Here is a 26,101-nt window from a genome sequence, read left to right on the forward strand (position 1 = left end):
ACCTGCTTGGGAGTATCCAAGGCTCCTCTACTACTAGAGACTTCAGAGTTGCAAACCAACTTCTCCTTGGCCAGAAGGGAGCAATCAATATTAATTTCCTTCTGCAATTTCTCCACTGGCTGATTACTGCTGGAATCAGATTCAATGGAGGAAAAGCGTACAACAGCGGAAACTCCCAATTCTGGTTGAATGCATTTACCGCTAAACAATTGTCTCTCTGGTTTAGTGAAAAATACTTCTGAACCTGCGCATTCTCTTCCGTGGCTAAGAGATCTATGTCTGGAAGCCCCCATTTTGCCACTATTTCTGCAAAAATCTCCCTGTTGAGCGACCACTCTGAGGCCAGCAACTGATTGCGACTCAATTTGTCTGCCTCCACATTCAAAGTACCCTTTAGATGTACTGCTTTCAAGGACAATATGTTCTTTTCTGCCCATGAAAAAATCTGTTCTGCCATCTCTTGTAACAACTGGGATCTCGTACCTCCCTGTTTGTTTATAAACGCTACGGTTGTCACATTGTCTGATTGAATCAGCACATGGCAGCTGGCTATCTCGTGTTGTACTTTTAGCAGAGCCAATTTTACTGCTGTTAACTCTCTCCAATTGGATGACTTTTGGGATTCCCATTTGGTCCACTTTCCTTGGACCGCTAGGTGCCCTACATGAGCTCCCCATTCCCACGCACTCGCGTCCGTGGTAAGGATCTTTTCCACTGGTTCTTTCCAAACTCTGCCTATCCCGTCCAACCACCATAGCAGAGATGATACAACCATTTGTGGAATCGTAATTTTTAAGTTTAATGTCTGGGGACGTCCGTCCCAATTTTCCAACAGACACTTCTGCAACCGTCTTATATGTGCTAATGCCCACGGCACTGCCACAATTGTTGCAGTCATTAGACCCAGCACTCGAGATATGTCTCTGAGTGATACACTTGGATCCTTTATTAAGGACTGTATTGCCAATATCAATTTTGTTATTTTTTCCGGTGGCAAAAAAATCATTTGTCTTGTTGTGTCTATAATCATTCCCAAAAACACTGTCTCCTGTTTTGGAATAAGCATGGATTTTTCCAAATTTACAATCCATCCTAGAGATCTGAGATGATCTGAAACCATCTCTAAATGATTTTCCATTTCCTGTACTGATCTTCCTAGAATCAACAAGTCGTCCAGATATGGAATGATCTGAATTGACTTTTGTCTTAAAGAGAATCTGTATTGTTAAAATCGCACAAAAGTAAACATACCAGTGCGTTAGGGGACATCGCCTATTACCCTCTGTCACAATTTCGCCGCTCCCCGCCGCATTAAAAGTGGTTAAAAACAGTTTTAAAAAGTTTGTTTATAAACAAACAAAATGGCCACCAAAACAGGAAGTAGGTTGATGTACAGTATGTCCACACATAGAAAATACATCCATACACAAGCAGGCTGTATACAGCCTTCCTTTTGAATCTCAAGAGATCATTTGTGTGTTTCTTTCCCCCTGCATCTCTCATGCACTGAAGTTTCAGGCTGCTCTTTTCTTCCTGCAAACAGCTTTGCCCCTGTCTCTAATTCCTCACTATGTGAAAGCCCAGCCAGCTCAGAGGACGATTTATCCAGCTTGTAAAAGATAAGAGAGAAGAGAGAAGCTGCTCTAATCTAAATAACACACAGGCAGTGTGCAGAGAGGGGCCTGGAAGGGGGAGTTCATAGCAGAACCACAACACTGAAGAACTTGGCAGCCTTCCAGACACAGGCCTGACAAGTCTGACAAGAGAGAGATAAGATGATTTATTACAGAGACTGTAATAGTATAAAGTGCTGCAGTAAGCCAGAACACATTAGAATAGCTTTTGGAACTTGTAGGATGATAAAAAACAGGATGCAATTTTTGTTACGGAGTCTCTTTAAAGGAATCAATGCCTCTCCTAGAACTTTGGTAAAAATTCTTGGGGCAGAAGTGATTCCAAATGGGAGGCAAACGAATTGGTAATGTTTTACAATTCCGTTTACTCTTACGGCAAATCTCAGAAATTTTTGGGACTGCCTGTGGATTGGAATATGCCAATATGCGTCTCTGAGATCTAGTGATGCCATAAAGGCCCCTGGAAATAAAAGATCTCTCACGGAAAAAATTGATTCCATTCTGAATTTTTTCTTTTTCATGAACGGATTTAACTTTTTTAGATTTAGGATCAGTCTGTATTTGCCTGACTGTTTTTTTACAAGAAAAATTGTGGAGTAAAATCCCTCCTTTTGTTCCACTTTCGGAACCATTCTTATCACTTTCTGACTTAACATATTTTCTAGAATTCTGAGAGTCTCTAGAACCAGATCTGGCTCTTTTGGAGATCTTGTGATCACAAATTTTGACGGTGGAGGATGACAAAATTCTATCCGATAACCGAATCTTATCAGTTGTCGTATAAATGGACTTCTTGACATCAGAGACCATTTTAGAGTGAAGTACCTTAATCTTCCCCCCACCGCCTTGAAGGAGTCATTGTGATTTAGGCTGTGTTTCAGGGTTTTTGGATTTAAATCCCCCTCTCGCAGACCTATCAAAGGTCCATCTTTTACCTTTTCTTTGATCCTTAAAAGATTCCTTTTGCTCATTTGCTGGCTTCCGAAAAAACCTCTTTTTAGGAGTCTGTTTTTGTTTTTTCGGAAAAACCTTCTTCTTATTAGCCGTTCTCTCCAGAGCCAAATCTAACTCTAGACCGAACAGTAAATCTCCTGTAAACGGAACTCCACAAAGTCTATTCTTTGACGTTAAGTTTCCGTCCCACATTTTCAACCATAATGCTCTGCGGCCTACATTCACCAGAGCTGTCGTTCTTGCAGTAAACCTGACAATCTCTGCTGACGCATCTGCCAAATAGGCAGCCGCTTTTGTAAGAATAGTAATGGAATTCAATATTTGTTCCATAGGAGCACCAGCTAAAATACTAGCTTTTAATTGATTTATCCAGAGCTCCAACGTTCTGGATACACAAGTTGCAGCCACAGCGGGCCTAAATGTAGCCGCACTGGCCTCCCAGGACCTTTTAAGATAAGCATCAATCTTTTTATCAATAGGATCCTTTAAATCTCCCAAATCCTCAAAAGCCAAATCCCCCTGTTTGGTTACTTGAGAAAAGGGTGTATCTAATTTCGGACATTTGTCCCAGAGAGCTGTATCTTCAGCCGAAAGGGGAAATCTCCTTTTAATGGCTTTAGACAACAAAAGTCTCTTTTCAGGCTCATTCCATTCTTTCACAATTGTTTGTTTAATAGCTTTATGTACAGGAAAAACAAGGCCTTCTTTTTCTTCCATACCTTTATAAAGTTGATCATGTAATGACAAGTTTGAAATTACGTCTTTATTTAATTCTAATGTTTCATAGATTGCTGAGATTAATGTCTCAGTATCTTCGATGCGGAATTTAAACCTTGAAGAAGATTCTGCCTCCAATTCCCTGGATTCAGATTCCTCTGAACTATTTTCACCTTCAATTGGTTCCTGACCATCTTTATCGGGTAAAGCAGGCTCAGAAACAACCTGAGCAGATGATGTACCTGCCTCTACAATGGAGGATTTGAAAGAAGCTAAAGAAGCATTGATTTCCTCTCTAAAAGCCTGTAATGTGTCCTGAATGGACGACCCAGGCTGTTCCCCCAAAACTTTTTCCATACATAATTGGCACAAAGTTTTAGCATATGGCAATGGAATTTTTATATTACAAACAGGACATCTTTTATAAGTAGGAGGCTTTGGCCTTTCTGACGGTTCTCCAGATTTTGCCTAGAAAAATAAAGCAAATGGCAAAATAATGAACCCCCTGTAACTTTAAGAATCATTTTCTTAACAATTGCCAAGTATATAGCATACTCCTACATGTGCACATACTGAGCAAATACAACTCCCATCATAAGATATATATAGCCACAGAAAGAGAATGACCCCACCATCTCACCTTCTGGGCGGCTGAGGTGCTGTCCGTTTTGTCAGATGCTGACATGCTTTTGTCCAGCACAAAACGCCGTCTCAAATGAAAGCACCTACTCAGCCCGCGCTTCCTCCCTTTAAACTTCCTGCCTATGACGTCACACGAGGCGGGGACCGAAGCACCATAGAGACGCTGGCATAAAGAGCGTCTTCCGGCTTACCCGCCGGAAGTTACGCATACCGGAAGTTCCATGCGAACCATTGGCCGCCTGGACCAGCCGCCGACACGGCTGCACGCTTACCACAGCAGCCAACGGTCAGCACGGCGTACCTGATGGCCACCAACAGCCTATTCTGCCACTGCAGTCTTTACCTCCTGCCGCCTCCATCACCGACAGTCCGGGGAAATTGCGCCCTCCACACTTGCTCCCCATCAGTTTGGGAGAGAAAGGTAGGCTACCCACAAAGTATCCAGCATGGGGTAGAAGGCCAGACTGCCTCAGTTCCACAGTCTCAGCCACCCACGGGAATTCAAACCTGCAGCCCAGCACACAGATCCAACTCCCAGGGGAGATGCTGACCTGCCTGGACGCAGGAACAAACAGCACTGAGGGTGGACTAACCATGTGATTGTTTTATAGGGGAAGTGCTGCTTGTTCCTGCGTTTGGGTGGGGCAACGTCTCACCTTGCCCTGAAGGATTGTGGGAAAAACTTTCATAAGATTGTTTTACTTGCAGAAGCCAGAACATTTTGTTTATATTAGACATTCAGACTTCTCACTGAAATGCCAGTAAAGCCAGAAAGCATATTGTGTGAAGAGAAATTAAGAGAAATGAACTTAAGAGAAATTCATCTCTTTTATTGTTGTGAAGAAACGTAAACAGGACTGCCTAGTGTTAAAGCAGGCCAGAATTTATAAACACAATGAAAAGTCTTTATTACGTATTTATTTATTAAAGCGGATCAGAGATGAAAAAACTAACTATAACAAGTAACTTGTCTATATATCTTATCTAAAGTTTAGATAGTTTACACAGCAAATCTAGATGCAAATAGCTTTACTAGAATATGATTATTTCTTCCTGTGATACAATGACAGCAGCCATGTTGTTTGTAAACATTACACCAAGGCAGGCTTATCTGTATCTTGAGCAAAAAATACCTAATCCTCCCTCCTCCTCTGAAACCTCTGGCTAGTAATACCTCCCCCTCCTCCTGCCCAGACTGAGCGCTTGCTACTGTCTGAAAGTGCCTTGGCTCTCTGAAAACCTGTGGGCATGGCTTGTTTAGTTTATAGGGAATTAGAGTATTAAAACAAAAACAAAAAAGTATTTGGCTTGAGGAATGCCCTATAAACAATAGGAAAGGAGCACAATTATGCAATGAGTAAAAGTTCATCTGGGATCCACTTTAAGCCTGTGTGAACACAGGTTTCAGTGCATCCAGCAAAGTGAATCCAAGTAAAAACTTCAGGTTTTTGTTTAGGATTTCCATAAACTGTAATAAATATTTTTTTTCCACTAAAGGTTATCATGCTGTGGCTAATCTTTTAATGCAAATGGGCTCAGAGGCAGGGATAAAACAATTTAAGCTAAGGCTGGGTTCACACTTGTCAGTTTTTCTGTGCGTTTTCTGCACAGGAAAACAGAGAACTAATGTTAATCACTGGGCTAGCTCACACAATTTTCATATGCATAAAAAACAATTGACAGCAATGCAGCGCTGTCATACCACTCATGCAGAAAAACTGACGAAGAAAACTGGTAGACAAGTGTGCATCCAGCCTTAGGATCTTCTGCAGCTGTCAGATATAACTTGGCAATACTATATTAGTTTTGCATATAACATCCAGAATTTTTCAGAAAAGGTAAGATGAAAGGTCCCATGAAACAGCAGATTCTGCAGCTTGGTCCAAAAAGTTGAGAGTGAAATAATGCTGCAAATGGCAGAGAGGGAATATCGAACAGGAAAGTGGAATTGAAGTGTGCAAGTAGAATTTATGGCTGCAGTGACAAAGGAAAAATACTGCTCTTATTTCAAACTTTATTGGCCAAGATATGCAAAATATTTTGCTGACTTCTGTTTTCTGACCCCGAAACAATGCCCAGAAATAGACATGTGTCCATTACCACTGGTGCACTCTAGTAGTCTGCTAAATTGTTTTTATAGCAGACAAGGTCACTCAATTGAATTAATATTGATTTATTAAATAAACAAAACAAAGTAATTTAATGAAAAAGCTCTCTGTGTAAGAATTTGTTGCACCTAATAACACTTTTAGGACAGAAGCAGGAACCGTGTAAAAATGCTTACACTGCAAAATTCCATCAATTGGCAATGCGGATTCCAAACTGTGCAACAATCACTCCAAATAACAGCAAAGTTTAAGAATCCTACCAGCTAATCACATTAATGGAAACTGCTGAAGAGCCAGGCACTAGACTGAATTGTCTGATGTATACATAATGTGCTATTTTAAAGCATATGAAATGAAAGTCACAATTTCTGTTTGTGCACCCTCCATCTCCGGGTCTAGATTGTATCTACTAAAGAAGTTAGCCAATCTGATCAGTTTTCTCCCTAAAAAATATCAGGACCGGTACTTGGAGTGGCTTATACAGATATTAGATTGCTGCCATCATACGTGGTGAGATTAGAGGATAAATAGCTATATGCAGCTTATAAACCGGTAAGAAGATAGTATACGGTTATTCAGTGACGAGACGCATCTTCTTCACTTTAGTAAAAAGTAATAACAAAATGGTACATGTACACGTTAACAGGTGTAGGAAGGATATTTCAAAAAGAGCAAAGAAGGTGTTGGCACTACATCGTTTGGTGCAGTAGGGAGGCAGGGAGTTAGTATGCAGCCACTTTGTACCCTAGAGCAGATTCAGTGTGCTCTGACCAGCACAAGTGGTCTCTGAAGCAAGAAGTGGAGAATAGAGTCAGCACTGCTGATTGCTGCTGTATTGCATACATACACATACAGGACCTTCACATATGTGATAGTGTCCATAAAGGGATTGCACATACCGGTACAATGGTGGAGAGGTGTATGGCGGTGGGTGCTAGGCACTGAAGCCTGACAGCCATTTTGCACTGCCTGCGCTTCTACGGAGGCAGGCAGCCCAGCACCCACCGCCAACCACCTCTCCAGCATTGTAAGGTTATGTGCAATCCCTTTATGTACACAATCACTATCACATATGTGAATATATATGTATGCCTATGTTTGCAATAAAGCAGAGATCAGCAGTGCTGACCAGAGATATTTCAAAAATTGATGAAAATTTGATCTAAAAATAAAATCACATACCTGTAACTTTCTCTGACACACTTCTCTGCAGCCACATAATCATTCCTATGTAGATGTACTAAAACCTGGGCAATGGTTTTCTAAACACAATGGCAAACAGAAAAAAAAAACAGTTACACATATATTTAGTTTTTATTTCCTGGCTTTTAAAGATCTTAAAATTGAATGATAGGGTCGCATAATATACAATAAAAATCTCCAAGCTGATTATTGACCATATAGTCATCCTACCGGCCTTTGCCCAAAGAAATGTTAGTTAGCACGATAAAATCTTTCACCCATTACTGCTCAATAGTCATATAGCCTGGCTGCACTCCTACTCTGGTGAGAACTATAAAGAAGGCGTGTCAAGAAGAGCTCTCTGAAGAGAGCGACATCTGAATCTACCTCGAGGGGACGGGTCAAGTTCCTCAAACGCCTTTAAAGTGGTTGCCTGTCAGCAATCTACACTGTGAAGTGTATGCATACGAGAAAAACGAACACTGGTCTGGTCAGCAAATTGTTGTGGTGAGCTTGCATTTCTACCACAGTAGTGTTGGTGACCACTGTGGAGGGGTGCACTCAATTTTGGAAGAATGTAGAGGTGCACACACTCTCACAGATTTAGTGAATGGTGGTTTGGACATAGTGTCTGAACTGAATTATGCTATGTTTTGTCCTGTTTTCTTTTGAGGAAATACATGAGAGGAAACTTGAATGCTGGGATCTAAGAAGGATCATTTTAACCCTGTTATGCTGATCTGTGGTTAAATCAGCAATTTAATCCGGTGAGCCTGTATTTTATCTGATATTCAAAGCACGGTTTGCGTAATACACAAAGAGGGTTGCACGAGGAAGGTGTTGGTGAAAGGGACGTATTCCGGAAGAAAAACTGGATTACGCTATGTTGTGTTCTATTTTTTCCTTCTGAGTCATATACAGGAAGAAGGGAGATCATTGGGGCGAGATTCATCTGAAAAAAAAAATACCAGTTTTGCTTATCTGTAAATTAAATCAGTCACCAACATCGTGAGAGTATTTTACATTACTTGTGACTGGATTCAACTGTTGAAGTTGTGGGACTGTTTTTAGGCACTAATTGGGACTGTTAATTTATGAGGAGTGAGCGCTATACGGACTATTTTGTATATGACTGCTGAGGGAGGCGATACCCCCTAATCTGTTTAGTGATCTGCCCAATAGCAAGTAGATAAGTAATTTACACTGTAGATTGGGAGGAGTGCTCATACCACTTAATAGTATACATTGCTGCTCAATATTCGGACAGAAGCTTAGTGCACCTCACACCACTCCATACCTTATAACATGTTGGGTAATTTTCTATTTCTTTATACATATTTTTCTCCTTCTGAATAGACCCTACAGCTTCATCTAGCCTAGAAGAAAGAGATATGAGATAAATAAATACAAAGCAAACTTTACAAAGTGAAATCAGACAGAGGGAAAAGCGTGACACAAGAGTAGCTCTAATCTATCCCCCACTTAACTATAAAAACAGGGTGAATTTTTTGTGGTTTACTTCCTAGCGGTAAGAGATCCCTCACAACTTTATGAAGACAGCAGCCGCAACAAACCCAGAGACACTCTAATAGACCTCACTTTACTGAAGTCTGAAATTCAGGGCTTTCATTTTAAAGAGAACCTAAATAAACACACAACAGAAAGCATGCTGGTGAAATCCCATTCTTGATTAAAAAAAAATGTGTATTGGTGCTGTACCAATGTTTCTGCAATTTAAAGTTACTAAAATGGCTTCTGTTTCCATTGGCAGCCAGCTATAATTTCCAAAACCAACTGTAAGCAAAAAACTGCACTTTTCTTGCCAGGGATCTGTATACTGTGTTTGTTATGTTATCTTCCTGCATGACAAATCAGCAGCACAAAGCTTAAGGTCCTGCTAGTTATTTTAACACCTGCACTAACTGAATTACTAGCAGCAACATGGCTACCCCAAGGTGTAACGATTAAGGAGGGACTATAGATAGATAGATAGATAGATAGATAGATAGATAGATAGATAGATAGGCTGTGTGACTGTGAGCCCCGAATTAAGGTATGCAGAATAAAATAATGTGTTGCATTAAACATAGAAAATGGTGTTTGATTATTATTTTAACAAACATAGAATTTAACTCCTAAGTGCCCACATCAACAGATAAATAACACTTCCTTACTAATTTTACTTATATGGTGGGTGGTAAGCAGATCCTGACCCCTATGCAATTAACTTTTTCACTAGAAGATCATTTTCCATCTTCTCTTTAAAATGTGTTTTAACTGAAAAAGTACCAGAAAGTAGGTAAAAAAGTACTTTGAAAACTTTCAAATTTATTTTGAGTATCTTCGTGCATACTGGTGGCTTAGAAGGCATTTTATTGACAAGGCGTGAAAAAAATCACCTGGGGAAAAAAGTGAAGTCATCCTTATCTAGATGTGATTATGGGGCTGATGCACATAACAGCAGTAACATTGCCATGCACAGACAGCACATGGCAATATTACCCTTACTTCAGCCAAGAAGTACTGTGGGATATACTATTAGTGAGACCTGCTGTACTCAAGTACAGTGACAGTTGCTATGGTAACATGCGGCTACTAATAAGGATTAATGTACCACGGTTCACGCTAATAGCATAACTTATGCTTTTTGAAAACCAAATAGATGCACTTAAAGTGTACCAGAGATAAATGCCTTTGCTGTATTTATACTAACTTGAGGCTTTCTCCAGCCCATGAGGTGCATGGAGTCCCTCATTCCCTCTTCAGCACCAATGTTCTGTTGCTATCTCCTCCGGTAATCTGGTCCGTCATGGCCAATCATGCTCTGCCCCAGGAGCTTTCTGTGCCTGTGTGTGTGGCCAAGCAAAGCTTGCACAGAAAAGTGCACCCGGCCAAATTACCGGAGGAGATAGCGGCAGAATGGAGGGGCTGACTAGGACGGCGAGGGACCCCACACACCTCACGGGGCTGAAGGAAGCCCCAGGTAAATATAAATACAGCATAGACATTTATCGCAGATTCTCTTTAAAGATCACCTTCACTGTACTCAAGATAGAGAAAGTGCCGAGGCCCTTTTCCATAAGTGGACAGAGCTACGTGATGGAAGCCGGCAGACATGGGGCTCTGGCAGGGATTAATAAGAAAAAGGCCCAGCAGTTTGTTATAACTTATTATATTATAGTTACAGACTACCCAGCAAGCTCATGGTGAACCAGAACTCATTGGAGTGTGTAAGGGGCTACAATGGACCATATTTCAGTAGTGATGCACTGGAAGACATCTCGGAGCTCACTCCAACCCAAATTATTGCAAATACATTCTGTTTTATGAAAGCACATTTTTGTTTTCCATAGCATTCTAATAAGGGGGCTTTTTGGTCCATTGTATCCCCTGACACACTCGTGAGTTCTGGTTCATCATGAGCTTGCTGGTTAGTCTGAAACTGGGTGTTTCAAGTCCTACTCCATAGAGCCACATTAATCCATGACAAGCACTGGTGAAGATCAATCAGTCCGAAAGAGTCTGTATCTCTGTTGGATTAGTGTGGCTCTGTAATATTAAAAAGCTGACACATCATTGCATTCCAGCGGATCTGGAGGTGAGTTTAGCCGACAGGGGCAATAATGGCTAATTTGCATATATTCAGCAGTGATGCCCTGGGAGACATCTCAAGCTCACTCCAACCTGAATTATTGCAAATACTTTGTTTTAAGAAAGACACATTTTTGTTTTCCATTTATATTAGAAGATGATCGATTGAATGTGTAATTTACACTGAGGGACCTCTTTAACCGGTTCATCAAACTGTCAGCTAACGTGGCTAAAACTGTAAATAACATCCTCTAACGTAAGACTATTTAAACACATTACCGTCGAGCTCTCACTAGAAGCCTTGAGGCCTTCCCGAGAAGTTCCACAGCTTGACGTAAACGATCTTCATTCTAAAAGAAGAATATAGGTACTTTACAAAAGTCAGATAACATCTCAAGTGCTCAGTCATGTCAGTTAACCGAGGAGAATTCTGTTGTTACTGAATGAAACTCCACTTGTTTTTCCATTAATATGTGAAAATCAGACAGCACAGAGCCTAGCACAATCACTATCAGCACTAGAGCCCCAGACCACCACCGCTCTGAACATATCCGACAAAAAGCTTGGCGAACATGGTCTTGTAGCCGCGCTCTCCTCCATGTTTAAAAAAAATAATAAAAGATGCAGAATCAAAATGCTAGATATTAGCTAATATGAGATATTTATGTTATAGAAATAAGACTCAATAGTTATAGAGTTACCAGTTTATAACAAAGAGCTATAATCCACTTAACACATGATACTTTGGCTGAAATGTTTCGGAATGTGTGGCGAGGTTTGTACTGCTAGAATAAAGCAAGTGCATAGTAGTTATACTAGAGCAGAGACTTTGAGCTGCAGGAGATTGTAGCCGTATCTTTTAAACATGAACTGCAACTACTTTCACAGAAAAAAAATAATTAATAAGCATTATATACCTCAAAGACGGATGCAGATTGTTGATACAACTGGACCGCTTTTTCCAAATTCACATTTTCTATTAGCCTGAAATAAAAGAAGGACATTCACTAGGTCCTCAACTTACAGAACAACAGATGTGGAAATTACCGTAAGTTATACAAATTCTGTATAATGTAAACATTTGATGTTTGTTTTAAAGGATAACTGAACTTAACAAAACTACAGCTACATCTTAAATGCCCCTCCAGACCCATGCCACCAACAGTGTGGGCTTTAAGTACCTGAGACTATGAAAAAAAAAAAAAAAAAAAACACATTATACATACCTGGGGCTTCCTCCAGGCCCCTTTATGCTCATCGGTCCCTCGCTGTCCTCCTAGGCCGCATGGATCCTCCACTAGATGGCCCAGTAAATCCACCAGTCAAGTCCAGGCAGCGCAGGCACAGTCGTGCCACGCATGCGCAGTTCACCCCCTACTTGATGAATTATCAGGCCACCTAGCAGAGGACAGCAATGGACCGATGAGCTTGAAGGGGGCTGGAGGAAGCCCCTGGTATATATATTTTTTTCATCGATTTCAGGTTTCCTTTAAATTGGAGCCAAATTAAAAAATACAAGATTTCAGAAATAAAATCTATTTTCTAAATTATAATAATAATACTACTACTAATAAATAGCAGCCTTTTGTCAGCTGCATGATGACAAATATAAAATATTTTACATTTATAGGAGAAAACCCTCCCTTCCTTTCATATTGCCGGGACAGAATCCGGCAAAATGCTGGAGTAGGTGGTGTCTGGCAATGGAGGAATTGCTAATGGCTGCCACCTGTATACCTGTAGTTAAGAAAAGAGAAGGGTGAAAAGCATGCACTGAAATGCTCATAGGCTTGTGTCTGAATCACACACCTGAAACAAACATGCAGCTAATCTCGTAAGAGACATCTGATCTGCATGCTTGTTCAGGGTCTAAAAGTAGCCGATACACCTAACGATTTACCCGTCGATATACAGCAGATTCGATCACTGTGATCGAATCTGCTGTGAAATCATTGCGCAAACGCTGACCGAACGATCCATTTCCATCCAAAATCGATTGTTCCTGTCAATCCGTCCATGCGGAAGATTTCGCTCGATCGCCAGCGGGTCAGGAGTGCGTCGATAGCGGCGTTCGAATGTCCGACGACCGATGCTAGCGGCAATACATTACCTGATCCGGCCGGCGTGTATACCCGCTGTCACCGCTGCTCCTCCGCTGGGCCCCGGCAGGCTTCACTTCTTCCTGTCCGGACAGGACGTTTAAACAGTAGAGCGCCCTATACTGTTTAAACTTCCCCGGACAGGAAGTTCAGTGAAGCTGCAGCCCTGGAGCCCAGACTGGAGAAGAAGACAGCGGAGACCGGGGGACTGGTGCCGGCCAGAACAGGTATCAGATGCGGAGGGCGGCGGCAGCTCCACAGATGGTGAATCGATTTCATGCTGAAATCACAATTCACAATCTGTTTGCAGTAAAGGCAGCCATATGATCCCTCTCTGATCTGTTGGTCAATCTGATGGCAAATCGACCAGTGTATGGCCACCTTAAGGCTAAAAGTATTAGAGGCAGTTGATCAGCGGGACAGCAAAGCAATGTGCATTGTTTAAAAGAAAATAAATAAGTCAGCCTATAGGTCTCTCACCTCAGGTTTCCTTTAAGAGTATATCTGCCACTGCTAACTCGTTTTATAACAGGCACAGGTTCCAGCACCATCACCTATATACACACTTCACTACTTGGGGATGATTTGGCCTAAAACAAGCATGCGGTCAGTGAGTACAAACAAGATTCTTGCGCTCCTGCTCTCAGGTAATCACATACAGACGCTTCCTCCTCAATGAATGTACTGCGACGCTCCGTTATGGGGTTGCTTGGCAAGAAATCTCTAAATGAAAGAGGAGCGCGCCATAGTGCATTACATCAAGAGAGGGTAATTTATTGTGGTTAAAAGTTATACTCACAAAGGTACAGATATAAAGCGCGTGTCAGCGGACAGCCAGCCGCTTCAACTCAGTGGAGGATGACGCGCAGATCTGACGAAGGCGCTGAGCGCCGAAACGCGTAATGATGTCATACGCGTGCTAAGCATCAAGCCACGCCCACCTCGAGTGAGACGGAACCCAGACGATCGGGACTCGCGCTGCTGGCCACAGCGCGTCATCCTCCACTGAGTTGAAGCAGCTGGCTGTCCGCTGACACGCGCTTTATATCTGTACCTTTGTGAGTATAACTTTTAACCACAATAAATTACCCTCTCTTGATGTAATGCACTATGGCGCGCTCCTCTTCATTTAGAGATTTCATGCGGTCAGTGAGCACGGAGATCTCATATGCATGTTTGTTCTGTATCAGTGACTCAAATACAGAAGAAAATTAATTAGTAACAATCCCAGAGCTTGTATATTTACATTGAACTCTAGCAATATGAATGAAGCAGATAATGGTAATCATCATGAGCAGAGATTACCTACAGTGAAAACTACATGTCTTTTAAGTCATTTCAGAGACTGGAGCAAAGGCAATAAGGTTGTGGAAGTGAAGAAACTGAGTTGAGCTTTCTTATTGGTTGTAAAGATATTCATCACATTAACCTCCTTGGTAGTAGGATTCTTTTCTGATTTTAGTGTTTAAAAGTGGTACAATGTTTTATGTGGAAAGAATCAGACCACTTAGCATAGGCAGCCAGAAAGCCCCCCCCCCCCCCCCCCCAGTGTAGGTAGCCGTGTCCGAGTGTGGGTAGCCAGAGATTGTGCCCCTTTATTTTAGGTACCCCTGTACTTGTAGCTAGAGTGTGCCCCCCATTATGGGTAGCCGAGGAGTCGGAGCCATTTTGGGTACCTGGACTCTGAGTTGCAGGTTTCATAAACTGAGGAGTCGAAGTTGGATGATTTTTGCACCGACTCCACAGCCCTGGCTGAATCCCTGGGAGGTGAGTGATCTTAGAGCTCTGCTGTGCACTCACAGTCCTCCTAGTGGTCTCCACGAGTGTAGATCTGGATTACAGCAATTTGCAGTGATAAGTAACCCAATGCTATACACAGGATCAATGCCAAGGGGGTTAAAAGAACCAATAGGCAGGCTCGGAAGGTGAAAGAGGGACTTCCCCCTGATGCGTTCTGCAACAGTGCTAATTTCCATGTGGTTTTGAAGGTACTCATTTGCATATATTTATCCTAGGTGTAGCTCTAGAATAAAAACATGTTTTGATATACAGTTTTCAGTGAAGGCAACCTTTACCTATGTACTTTATCGCTGAAACAACAAATGCTCAGTATATATTAGGTTTACTTTTGAGTTACTTTCTGTAGTCCAAGCTTATCTGTTATGTAACTACACAATGTAATATTTCTGCAATCTGGTCACTTACTTGCCAGCTCTTTCTAAGGCCATAGCAGCGGTGTCTGGTGTTCCATTCTCCAAGAACATCATACTGGCCTTTTCTATCAAATGGACGGCCTCCGGAAGCTTCTGCATTTCCTATAATTTGAAGAGACACTATTATTTTGGATGTCAATAGACTCCTGCCAAAAATGTTATTTTTAGACTAAAACAAAAAGTTTGACTGGCGTTCTACTCTAAGGAAGCATTAGTATTGGGAATAGTAGTGGGTAAAACGTGTTTCCTAACTCTTTATGGCCCAGTTATCCTACTGCATTTTAGTCCTAGAGTCATACTGTCTGGCCCCAAATGGATGGAGGGAGGAGATGTCCCACTGCATGGAAAACAGTCGCAATTGGATCAATCCAACATGTATGCACACAGCTTTACCTTTATCCACTTGACCAGATAATGATATCTACACAATATGAATCATAGCAGCTCCTGTGCAGGCATAAGGCTCCTACATTAGTCAGTGCATTTTACACAGCACTATTTATTTCAAGCTGAAGCTCCTGATCAGTGTAGTGAACTATGAAGGCCTCATTCTCTGTACAGGATGTAGGAGTACCCTGGACATTTAAATTAACTTGCTAGTCGATGCTCCTCATCGACTGGTCTGTTTTCAAGCTGCAAAAATTTGCATACAAAATTAGCATAATCCTGAATAAAAATTTGCGGGGATGAAGGAGCCCAACATTTGGAAGTAGTGATTTTTAGCTCTTACCTCTCCAGAAGAAAAGACACCAGTTAAACTAGAAGTTATTTATTCAGAACACAAAATAGACAATGCGTTTCATGGGTACTAGCCCGCTTCCTCAGGTCAATATACAGTGCCTTGCAGCAATGTGACAGGAGTATAGGCACCTCTGATCTCATCCTGAATGAACTGAATGAACTCTGAACAATCTGCATCTCATTGACCAATGTGGGCTAACTGTTAATCATCACAGATCTACTAGACATGGATTTCTGACACTGGTTAGCCATTCCTCAGTATAGCTGGGAGGTCTCCCTGATCTGTGGGGTGAACATGTACAATAGCTCTGAATTAGGATCACAGGCAATAACAAAAGTCTGTTACTAGGGCAAATCAACACTAACTAATGTACTGTACATGACTTGTACTGATTCAGAGCCTAAGTACAGATTAACAATCAACTGCTAAAACTGTTACATTTACAGTTTAATTGTACATATAGAAACATTTCCATATTACATTTTGAATGATTTAATGTAAATGCCATCATTCTAATAGGTATAAATAGACTCATTTTACCTTAAGCATCATCCCAGCTTGTTCATAGGCTCTGATGGGAGCAAGAAAAAGCAAAAAATGTAATATTAGTAATGGCGGGTCCCACGTTTCTGAACTCACAGTTCCCTTTAAGAACATGGCTTTATGTGGCTGCTGCACTCTAGTATTGCTAGATTACAACTAACCATACACTATGCAATGTTTTTAATGAATTAGAGACTTGACTTCAATAAGACATGAACACATAACTGATATACTCTGGCATCAATCGTTGATCATATCAATAAAAATCCATGAAGGACACATTTTTATTCAATCAAATTGAGCTGGGTGTTGATAGTTGCTCAGATTTATATGTAAGTGATTGGTCCCCCCCTCCCCCCTAACTAGATTTATAAAGACTGATGTAATGCAAACTGGTGCAAGAGTGGAGCCGTTTGACCCACCAACCAGAAACCTTGTTTCATTTAACAGCTGAAACCTGAGTGGCTGCTCTACATTTTCTCTGATTTTCCTTGCACTGGTCTTGATAAATGTGCCCCCTCAAAGCACCCTGCAAAAACTTGTGTGTAGTCAGTTATCGGTTATTACTGATCACACCAATTCATTTTACCATGGATATGAATAAAACAAATAAAAAAACACTCCTTTTCAGCAACTGTATGGCTTGAATGGTAAGTAGTACAAATGGGCTATTTTTCTCCATTGCACAAGCCCCAGTATTAAAGCGGACCCAAGCCAAACTTTTTTTAATTAAAAATATTTAGTTGTACCACTCTGACTCATACAAAGATAAATAAACACTCCTCCAAGCCTATGAGCATTTCAGTGCATGCTTTTCACCCTTCTCTTTCCATAACTAGGGTTATACAGGTAGCAGCCATTGGCAATTCCTCCTTTTGCTGGACACCATCTACTCTACCAGTTTGCCGGATTCTGTCCCGGCAATATGAAAGGAAGGGAGGGGTTCCTCAAATAAATGTAAAATATTTTATATTTGTCATCATGCAGCTGAAAAAAAGGCTGCTATTTATTATTATAATTTAGAAAATAGATTTTATTTCTGAAATCTTGTATTTTTAATGTGGGTCCTATGTGATGGGGACAGCTATTAAAGTATGATAATTCTACGTGTGCATAGGCTGGATCCCTAAAATCTGATGATTTTACAATAGTGATCATAGTAGTCTGTCAACGTATCACTGGTAAAAGAAAAGCATGCATTTGCAGTTCACATCGATCCAGGTTATACTCACTTGGCAGCATGGAAAAGTCTTGATGGAACAAATGATTAAGGCTTTTTAATACAATTGATATCATCTTTATAAATGGTTTCCTTTATCTAAATCAAATTAGTTTAAATCGCCATCAACTACATATTTAACCTGTGGAAAATATGAGGGAGAACAAGAGTACTGTACAATAAAGAGGAAATGTTAAACTTTGTTCAAGTTAGCAATGAAATACACATTTTAGATGGTTGTCCGATAAAGGGCTCAGCAGGGTGAGTGACTTAAGGTAGCCATACATTATTAGATCGACTATCACATAGATCCCTTTCTGAATCTGATCAGAGAGAGAGAGAGATCCATTACCTGCCCACAGACTGCACACTGATTTCCAAAAGATTTCAGCATAAACCCTATTGGAAATCTACCTAAAGTAACCTCCCGACCACCCCTTCCCCATTGTAATGCGCCCCCTCTGGGCCCGTGGTGAGCGTGCAAGCGATGCAGCTTACCTATTCGCAGTGGCGTGTGTTCAATGTCTTCTCTCCATCTTCGGGAGTGCCTGAGCCCCATAATCCTGCCGCATGTACTCACTTCACGCATATAGGGCGGGGTCACATGGTATAGGCATTGGGCGGTGATGGGTGGAGAAGTGGAACACAGCAGCAGGTGTGCCAGCAGACAGGTAAGCCTGCAACACTCACCACAGGTCTGGGGGGCCCTGTGGTGTTTTAAAAGGGGGAAGGAGACCGTCCGGGAGTCTGTCGATCATCAGGAAACTGGATGCCACTACTGCCGCACAACCAACCAAACCATTTAGAGCGAGATCTTTCCAGCAAGCCAGATCAATTGTTATGATCTATTTCAGACAGAGACTGATCGAAATGATTGTTCGGGCATCCAAGTACTATCAAAATTATGTTGGGTGTTTTCATGCTTGCTGGTGGCTTAAAGCGCATTTTATTGACAAGTTTAAAAATATCACCTAGGAGAAAACGCAGGACCCCAGACACTAAGCTGCAATGCAATAGTGGCCCTTGCTTTCTGTCTCTTCAGTTTGCAATGAAATCAAGACAGGACAAGACAAGGCCCATATACAATTAACTTTTTCTCTTGAGTTTTCTCCTAGGAGGAACATTTTCGTCTTCTCTTTAAAAGAATTTTTCAGCATTTTGCAGTTGTAAAAGTACTAAAAAAGTATGTGAAAAGGTACTAACAAATTATTTTGACCATTTACTTTCTTGCTGATAGTTTAAATGATATTTTATTGACAAGTTGTGAAATATCCCCTAGGAGAAAACTCAGGAGAAAAAATGTAATTGAATATGGCCAAATATATGGCCAGAACATTTATATCGCGCTTTTCTCCTGGCAGACTCCAAGGGCCAGAGCTACAGCCACTAGGACTCGCTCTATAGGCAGTAGCAGTGTTAGGGAGACTTGCCCAAGTTCTCCTCACTGAATAGGTGCTGGCTTACCGAACAGGATGAGCCGAGATTCCAACACTGGTCTCCTGTGTCAGAGGCAGAACCAGTACACTATCCAGCCACAATATGGGCTCGATTCACAAAGCGGTGATAACCCAGTTAAAGACTTTAGGCGTGATAACCATTTTATCATGCCTAAACTCAGTTTAGGCATGATAAGTTTAGGCATGATAAGTTTAGGCATGATAAGTTTAGATAAGTTTAGATCGCACGCAAAGTCCCGCATTCAAAGCAGCGCCATTAAACTCTATGCAAATCAGGCCCTATGTGTTTAGATGAATGGCTGGCTTGTACCATATCAGAATCTATGGGGTCCTTCAGTAAAATCCTGTCATCTTCACTTACTTCAAACCAGTAGCATAGCAGTAGGGGATGCAGAGGCTGCAACCATACTGGGGCCCATGGACCAAAGAGGGCCCCTCTTTATCCTTGGAATTAGCTCTCCATTAGTGGTATGCTGGTAATGAGTGCCTCTATATGAGTTTTTAATAGTAAGAATAATTAAACTTTTTTTCCCTTCCACCGCAGCTATCCTTGGCAGGTTGTGGAGCTCTTTGGTGCTAGCAATGTAAAACTCACACTTGGCCCTTTAGCTCCTTTGCTATACCATTGCCTAAAACTTTGGCCAAGAGCTGTTAAAGTTATTTTTATGTTCCTGAACTTCCAGCAAACTAGCTGTTTTGCCTAATCTAATGCTGGCAATACACGGGTCGATTCTGGCACGCGCGATTCTGCGTCCGATCGTTTTGCCCGCTCGATTCGCTTATCTTTTTTTCAATTTACTTCAATGATGAATAGAGCGGCAAAACGATTGAACGGTGATCGGACATGTCGGAAATTATCTATGGAGCCATCTTAATGGCTCAGAATGAGCCGTGTATTCCCAGCATAATGCTAGGTACACACCATACAACTTTGGTTAGATTTTCTGTTATGCAGGGCATACACGGCGTCGAGGGGAGGATTTTCAATCGAACCTGATGGCTCGATTGATAATATCCGACCACTGCGGGAATCGATCCGCGCGGACACGGTGGGGGTCGATCCGGCGGCTAATCGGCCGCCGGAACGACCCGTGTATGCCCAGCATTAGATTTACCTGGCAGAAAGATAATTTCCAACATGTTGGAAATTATCTATCTGCCCAGCAATTAGGCATTGTTCTACTCAGCATGAAATAACCAGAAGACAATGCACCAGAGATAATGACCAGTCTCTACAGAAAATAATCTAAAGCCCAATCTACACGATACGATTCTTTGTACGATTCGATTAAGATTCTATTTACGATCCGATTAAATCCGACATGTCCGATCGAGATTCAATTCGATTTGCCATTGTTTTGCAATGGAAAATCGAATTGAATACCAATCGGACATGTCGGATTTAATCAGATCGTAAATAGAATCGTAATCAAATCGTACAAAGAATCGTATCGTGTAGATTGGGCTTAACACAGAAAAATCGAACAGAAAATTGTATGGTGTGTGTACTAGGCATTAGGGTTCCTTATCTTGGGCTCTTAAGGTACGTACACACGTCAGATTTTTCTAAACAACCAGTCGTTTGGGCGTCTGAACGTCCAGTCGTTTGGACGTCAAATCAGGCATGTGTACAAATGGTCGTTTAGCTGATAAGACTGGATTTGACCGATCTGCCAAGCGGATCCGTCAAAACCAGTCTTATCAGCTGAACTACCGTTTGTACACACGCCCGATTTGACGTCCAAACGACCCGTTTGGAAAAATCCGACGTGTGTACACACCATTAGATTTATTTGATTAAGTCCTTACCAGTAACATTTGAGCTGATGGTTAAATTCTCTGACATTTGAGCTCATGGGTGGGTTGTTGTTTTTGACCTTGGTAACATCATTTGAATCTGAATTACAAATTGTCAGAACATTTGATGATGCAACTGCTTTTCTGCAGAGAGTAAATGCCAATCTATCAAAAGTTAAATCAGGTATTACAACCCACCTCCCCTTTCCATCACATATCGATTTGGAAGGCCTTAGTTTTAGATACGATTTTCATTAGACACTTATCAAATCAAACATCTAACTTATTAAAAGAATTGTGCAGTGCCTGGGCAATGTAAACTCCTCCCATTTCTCAGGGACACTTTACAGCCAAATAGGGTTATAATTTTCTTTCTTGAGAATAGACTGACTTCCATAATCTAGAATGGTGGGTCATCTGCCACAATACTAAACTATACAAGTCCTGTACACGTTAAATGGACGTCCACTAAAGATTGTGATTAAAAAAAAAAAAATAATAATAATAATCCTAAAAATCACTGCTGTTATGTCAAGAAAAAGGATACGCTTTATTATTTTCATAAGCTTCAGCTTCTTTCAGGAAAGCTTCTCTCGCCTGGTCATATTGTTTAGCATTCTTAAAGGCAACAGCTGTAAAAAAAATAAATCAAACTGCATAATTAATAATGCAAAAAAAAACTGCAATCTTTTTATTTCATCCTTTTAAACACACACACACTCACACACACACAAAAGCTGCAAAGTCTTAGGGACAGTTTCCACTAAAATAAAAATAATAATTAAAAAAAAAAAAAAAAAAAAACACACCCTACAAAAATGTGCATAGGCGGTCTCCAATGTAATTTCAATGGGATACAGCGTGTCCATTGAATGATTTTTGTTTTCCCAGTCAGTTCCAATCCAAAACAAATTTGGACAGCATGTTGCAGCTTTTCACATGCTGCACTAGTTTGAACCAGATCCATGCATAATGATTTTCAATGGCTCTGCATGTGACCTGTGAAATTTACACGCAACTTTTCACAAACAAAAACGCAAGAATGCAGTGGTAATGGTGCCTAAAAATAGGCATAGAAAATAAAATTCAGCAAGGGCTCAAACCCACTGGCAGCCTTTTCTAAGCGCTAATGATTTGAAAACTAAACATTAGCTTACCTGGTAATTTAATTTTAAGTAACCCTCCAGGACAGGTATACATCGAGATTTGGCCCCTCCCAGGAAACAGGAAACATCCACAAGCCTCTCTATAAATAAAAAAGTTTGTCAGGTACCCGGCAGTATTAAATAAAGAAATATTCCAACAGGTCTCAACCACCTGACACCTAACCATACATAATAGTGAAATATATATATATATATATATATATATATATATATATATATATATACACACATATATATATACATATACATATTTTAACACTACATATATAATGAGTAAAAACGGGGTGGGTTACCCCACCTGTCCTGGAGGGTTACTTAAAATTAAATTACCAGGTAAGCTAATGTTTAGTTTTTTCCATTAACCCTCCGGGACAGGTATACATCGAGATGATACTCAAGTAATTACTAACCTTAGGGTGAGCTGATCGCCTCCAAGACTTTCCTTCCAAAGTCCTGGTCTGATGAAGAGATCCGATCCAATCTGTAATGCCGCATGAACGTTCCCAGATTCTTCCACGTTGCTGCCTTACAGATTTCCAGAGGGGAAGCACCAGCTCTGAAAGCCCAAGTCGTTGCTGTCCCTCTCGTAGAATGAGCTTTAAGCTCCTTTGGCAGAGTCGTTTCCATAACTTTATAAGCCTCAATAATGCACAGCTTAATCCAGTTTGCAATCGTTCTCTTAGATGCTCTTTGCCCTACCAACTTTCCAGTGAAATTCACAAACAGGGCTTCGGTTTTTCTTACACTTTCTACTCTTTCCAGATAGTCCTTAAGTACCTGTCTTACATCCAGTAAGTGTCGTTGTCTTTCCATATCGTTTGTAGGATTAGGAAAAAAAAGTCGGTAGTACAATCTCCTGAGATCGGTAAAATATATCTTCCACTTTTGGGATAAACTCAGAACTTGTTCTAAGAACCACTCTATCATTATAAAAAATACAATAGGGTTCCCTACAGGACAAGGCTTCGAGTTCACTCACTCTCCTTGCCGAGGTGATAGCTACTAAAAAAAAACGGTTTTGAAAGTTAATAAACGTAAATTCATACTGGTATTGCAATTGAACGGGGCCCTTGTCAAGGCCTTCAAAACTAAGGATAAATCCCATTTGGGAAAAGGTTTAATAGCAATTGGTCTATTCCCTTCAACTGATTTCACAAATCGAGCAATCAGAGGATGAACAGCCAACTGTTTGTCTAAAAAAACAGAAAGCGCTGAAATCTGTACCCTAATTGTTCTTAAAGGGGTTCTTTCGCGAAAAAAGTAGGCAGTTAAAAAATGTGACAGATGACAGGTTTTGGGCCAGTCCATCTTTTTAAGGGGGATTCTCAGGGCTTTCTTTGTTTTCAACAGCATTTCCTGAACAACAGTTGCAAAATCTAACTGACATAATAGTGTGCAAGTGATTAGGGAGGCCGGCTGGTATCTTGCTATTTTGGCAGTTAAACTGCTGTTCAGGAAATGCTGTTGAAAACAAAGAAAGCCCTGAGAATCCCCCTTAAAAAGATGGACTGGCTCAAAACCTGTCATCTGTCACATTTTTTAACTGCCTACTTTTTTCGCGAAAGAACCCCTTTAAGGCCAGTTTCTTATCCACTCCACTTTGGAGAAATTCTAGGACTGTAGCTACCTCATTTGACTTAAAACCTGATTCTTGTTTCCATAGATTATAATTTTTCCAATATTTCAGGTATATTGCTCTAGTGTTCTTTTTCCGACTTTTAATCAAAGTATCAACTACCTTGTCTGATAATCCATAACTCTTTAGTATATGCTGTTCAGTAACCAAGCTGTCAACTTCCATTTGTTGATGACTGGCACCATCTGTTTCTGAATCAATACTAAATTGTCTTGAACAGGAAGTAGTATCGGCTCTGTTATTTTCAATTTCAGTAGCAGAGGATACCACGACCTTCGTGGCCAATCTGGAGCAATAAGAATTACTGTTGTTTTGGATACTGCAATTTTCCTCAATACCAATGGTAAGAGATTCAGAGGAGGGAATGCAAAAGCTAGACTGAAGTCCCATATCTGTGCGAGAGCATCCACCGCTGTTGGATTGTCTCTGACGTTTAGGGAGAAAAATTGACTGCATTTCATATTTTCTCTGTTGGCAAACAGATCTATGACCGGAGTACCCCACACTGATGTTATCCATTGATATACTTTTGGGTTCAATTGCCATTCTGCGTTCGATAGTGGTTTTCGGCTCAGTAGATCTGCTAGCACATTCATAGATCCCTTCAAATGAATTGCTGTAATGGATAACAGAGTCCGTTCCGCTATGTCCAGTATCTCTAGGGCTAGAGCTAATAGTTTCTGGGACCTCGTTCCTCCCTGGCGATTTATATACGCCACTACCGTGGAATTGTCCGTTCTTATTTGTAAATGTTTGTTTGCTACCACATGTCGGGATGCTATCAGAGCCAACTTTACCGCCATCAACTCCCTGAAATTTGAGGACTGACCTTTCATATGCTGTTGCCAAAGACCCTGTGTCTTGAATCCCTGCACATGGGCTCCCCAACCCAACAGACTTGCATCTGTAGTTAAGATTACTTGTGTTGGGAAATGCCAAGGCCTGCCCTGAGATAATATGCGTGGACTCGTCCACCAATCTAGACTCTCTTTTACTGTCTCTGGAATCTGTACTAAGTGATCTAGCGATTCCATCGTCTTGCACCAATCTTTCAAGACCCAATTCTGTAATATTCGTGAATGCTTCATTGCCCACTGCACCGCTGGTGCTACTGAATTTAGAAGTCCCAGAAGTCTCATAGCATCTCGAATCGAGATGACCGACAATCTTCTGAAATCTTCTACCTGCTGAACTACCTTTGCAATTTTTTGTTCTGGTAGAAACATCCTCTGTTCTATTGAGTCTATCATAAACCCCAGAAAGAGAATGTTTTGAGTGGGTTCTAATTGAGATTTTTCTAGGCTCAGAATCCATCCTGCTTGTTGAAGCTCCTTCACGACAATTTCCCTGTGGTGTAATAACATTTGTCTTGTTTCTGCCATGACCAGCAGATCGTCCAGATAAGGCACAATCATAATTCCTTTCTTGTGCAGATGTGAGACTAATTCGGCAATCACCTTGGTAAAAATCCTTGGAGCGGACTTTATGCCAAAGGGGAGGCAACGGAACTGGTAATGAGTTACTATGGAGCCTTCTTTTACCGCAAACCTTAGAAATTTTTGGGATTTCAGTTCGATCGGAACATGCCAATAGGCGTCCTTGAGATCGATACTGAGCATGAAACAATTGGTTGACAACAGATTTCTCAGGGAATAAATCGATTCCATTTTGAATTTTTGATGTTTTATGAAGGGATTCAATGGTTTGAGGTTTAGGATTAGACGAAATTTTCCCGACGGTTTTTTCACTAGGAAGATCTTTGAATAAAATCCCCTTCCCTGCTCCAGGATTGGTACCAGAGTGACTACCTTTCTTTCTAACATATCTTGTAGAATACAATATATGGCTTTTTGTTCCTTGCTTGATCTCAGTTCCTTTGTTACAATGAACTTTGTTGGAGGTTTCTGTTGGAATACAATATGATACCCCAACTCGATCAAATTTAGAATGAATGGGCTGGTCGCAAACTTTTGCCACTGTGGGAAAAAAGAGCCCAACCTTCCCCCCACAGCCTGTTCGCTGTCACAGCTGTTTCTTTGTAGCGGAGTCTGAACTGTCAAACAGGGCGTTTGGCCTGTTCTGCTCCCGAGAGAAAGACCAGGGTTTACGTCTATTTTGGGGTTTTGTCTTATTTTCTTGCCGATTTTTGCGAAAAAAAACGTTTCCCCTGTCTAAATTGCCTTTTTTTAGGAAACCCTTTCTTTTTATCTGATGTCCTCTCTAGAACCTCATCTAACTGTGGCCCGAACAATAAGTCACCTGAGAAAGGAATAGTACATAACTTGTTTTTAGAGACATTACTACCTTCCCAGGTTTTAATCCAGATATTTCTCCTGGCCACATTAGACAAGGCAGCCGCCCTTGCAGTCAGACGGATAGATTCTGTTGCTGCATCAATAAT

General features: G+C 41.0%; 1 protein-coding gene across 1 annotated transcript in view; it reads right to left on the reverse strand.

The window, feature by feature from the left end:
* NAPG (NSF attachment protein gamma) overlaps window positions 1–26,101 on the reverse strand; it is a 45,760-nt gene that overhangs the window by 6,989 nt on the left and 12,670 nt on the right. Inside the window, exons 3-10 of the mRNA XM_068237165.1 lie at window positions 21,446–21,530; window positions 17,658–17,675; window positions 16,423–16,453; window positions 15,133–15,242; window positions 11,746–11,812; window positions 11,108–11,178; window positions 8,535–8,613; window positions 7,238–7,317 (exon numbers count right to left, since the gene is read on the reverse strand). Coding sequence (XP_068093266.1) covers window positions 7,238–7,317; window positions 8,535–8,613; window positions 11,108–11,178; window positions 11,746–11,812; window positions 15,133–15,242; window positions 16,423–16,453; window positions 17,658–17,675; window positions 21,446–21,530 — 541 coding nt within the window. The remainder of the gene's footprint in view (window positions 1–7,237; window positions 7,318–8,534; window positions 8,614–11,107; window positions 11,179–11,745; window positions 11,813–15,132; window positions 15,243–16,422; window positions 16,454–17,657; window positions 17,676–21,445; window positions 21,531–26,101) is intronic.

This window comes from Hyperolius riggenbachi, chromosome 5, assembly GCF_040937935.1.
Source record: "Hyperolius riggenbachi isolate aHypRig1 chromosome 5, aHypRig1.pri, whole genome shotgun sequence".
Classification (NCBI taxonomy): domain Eukaryota; kingdom Metazoa; phylum Chordata; class Amphibia; order Anura; family Hyperoliidae; genus Hyperolius; species Hyperolius riggenbachi.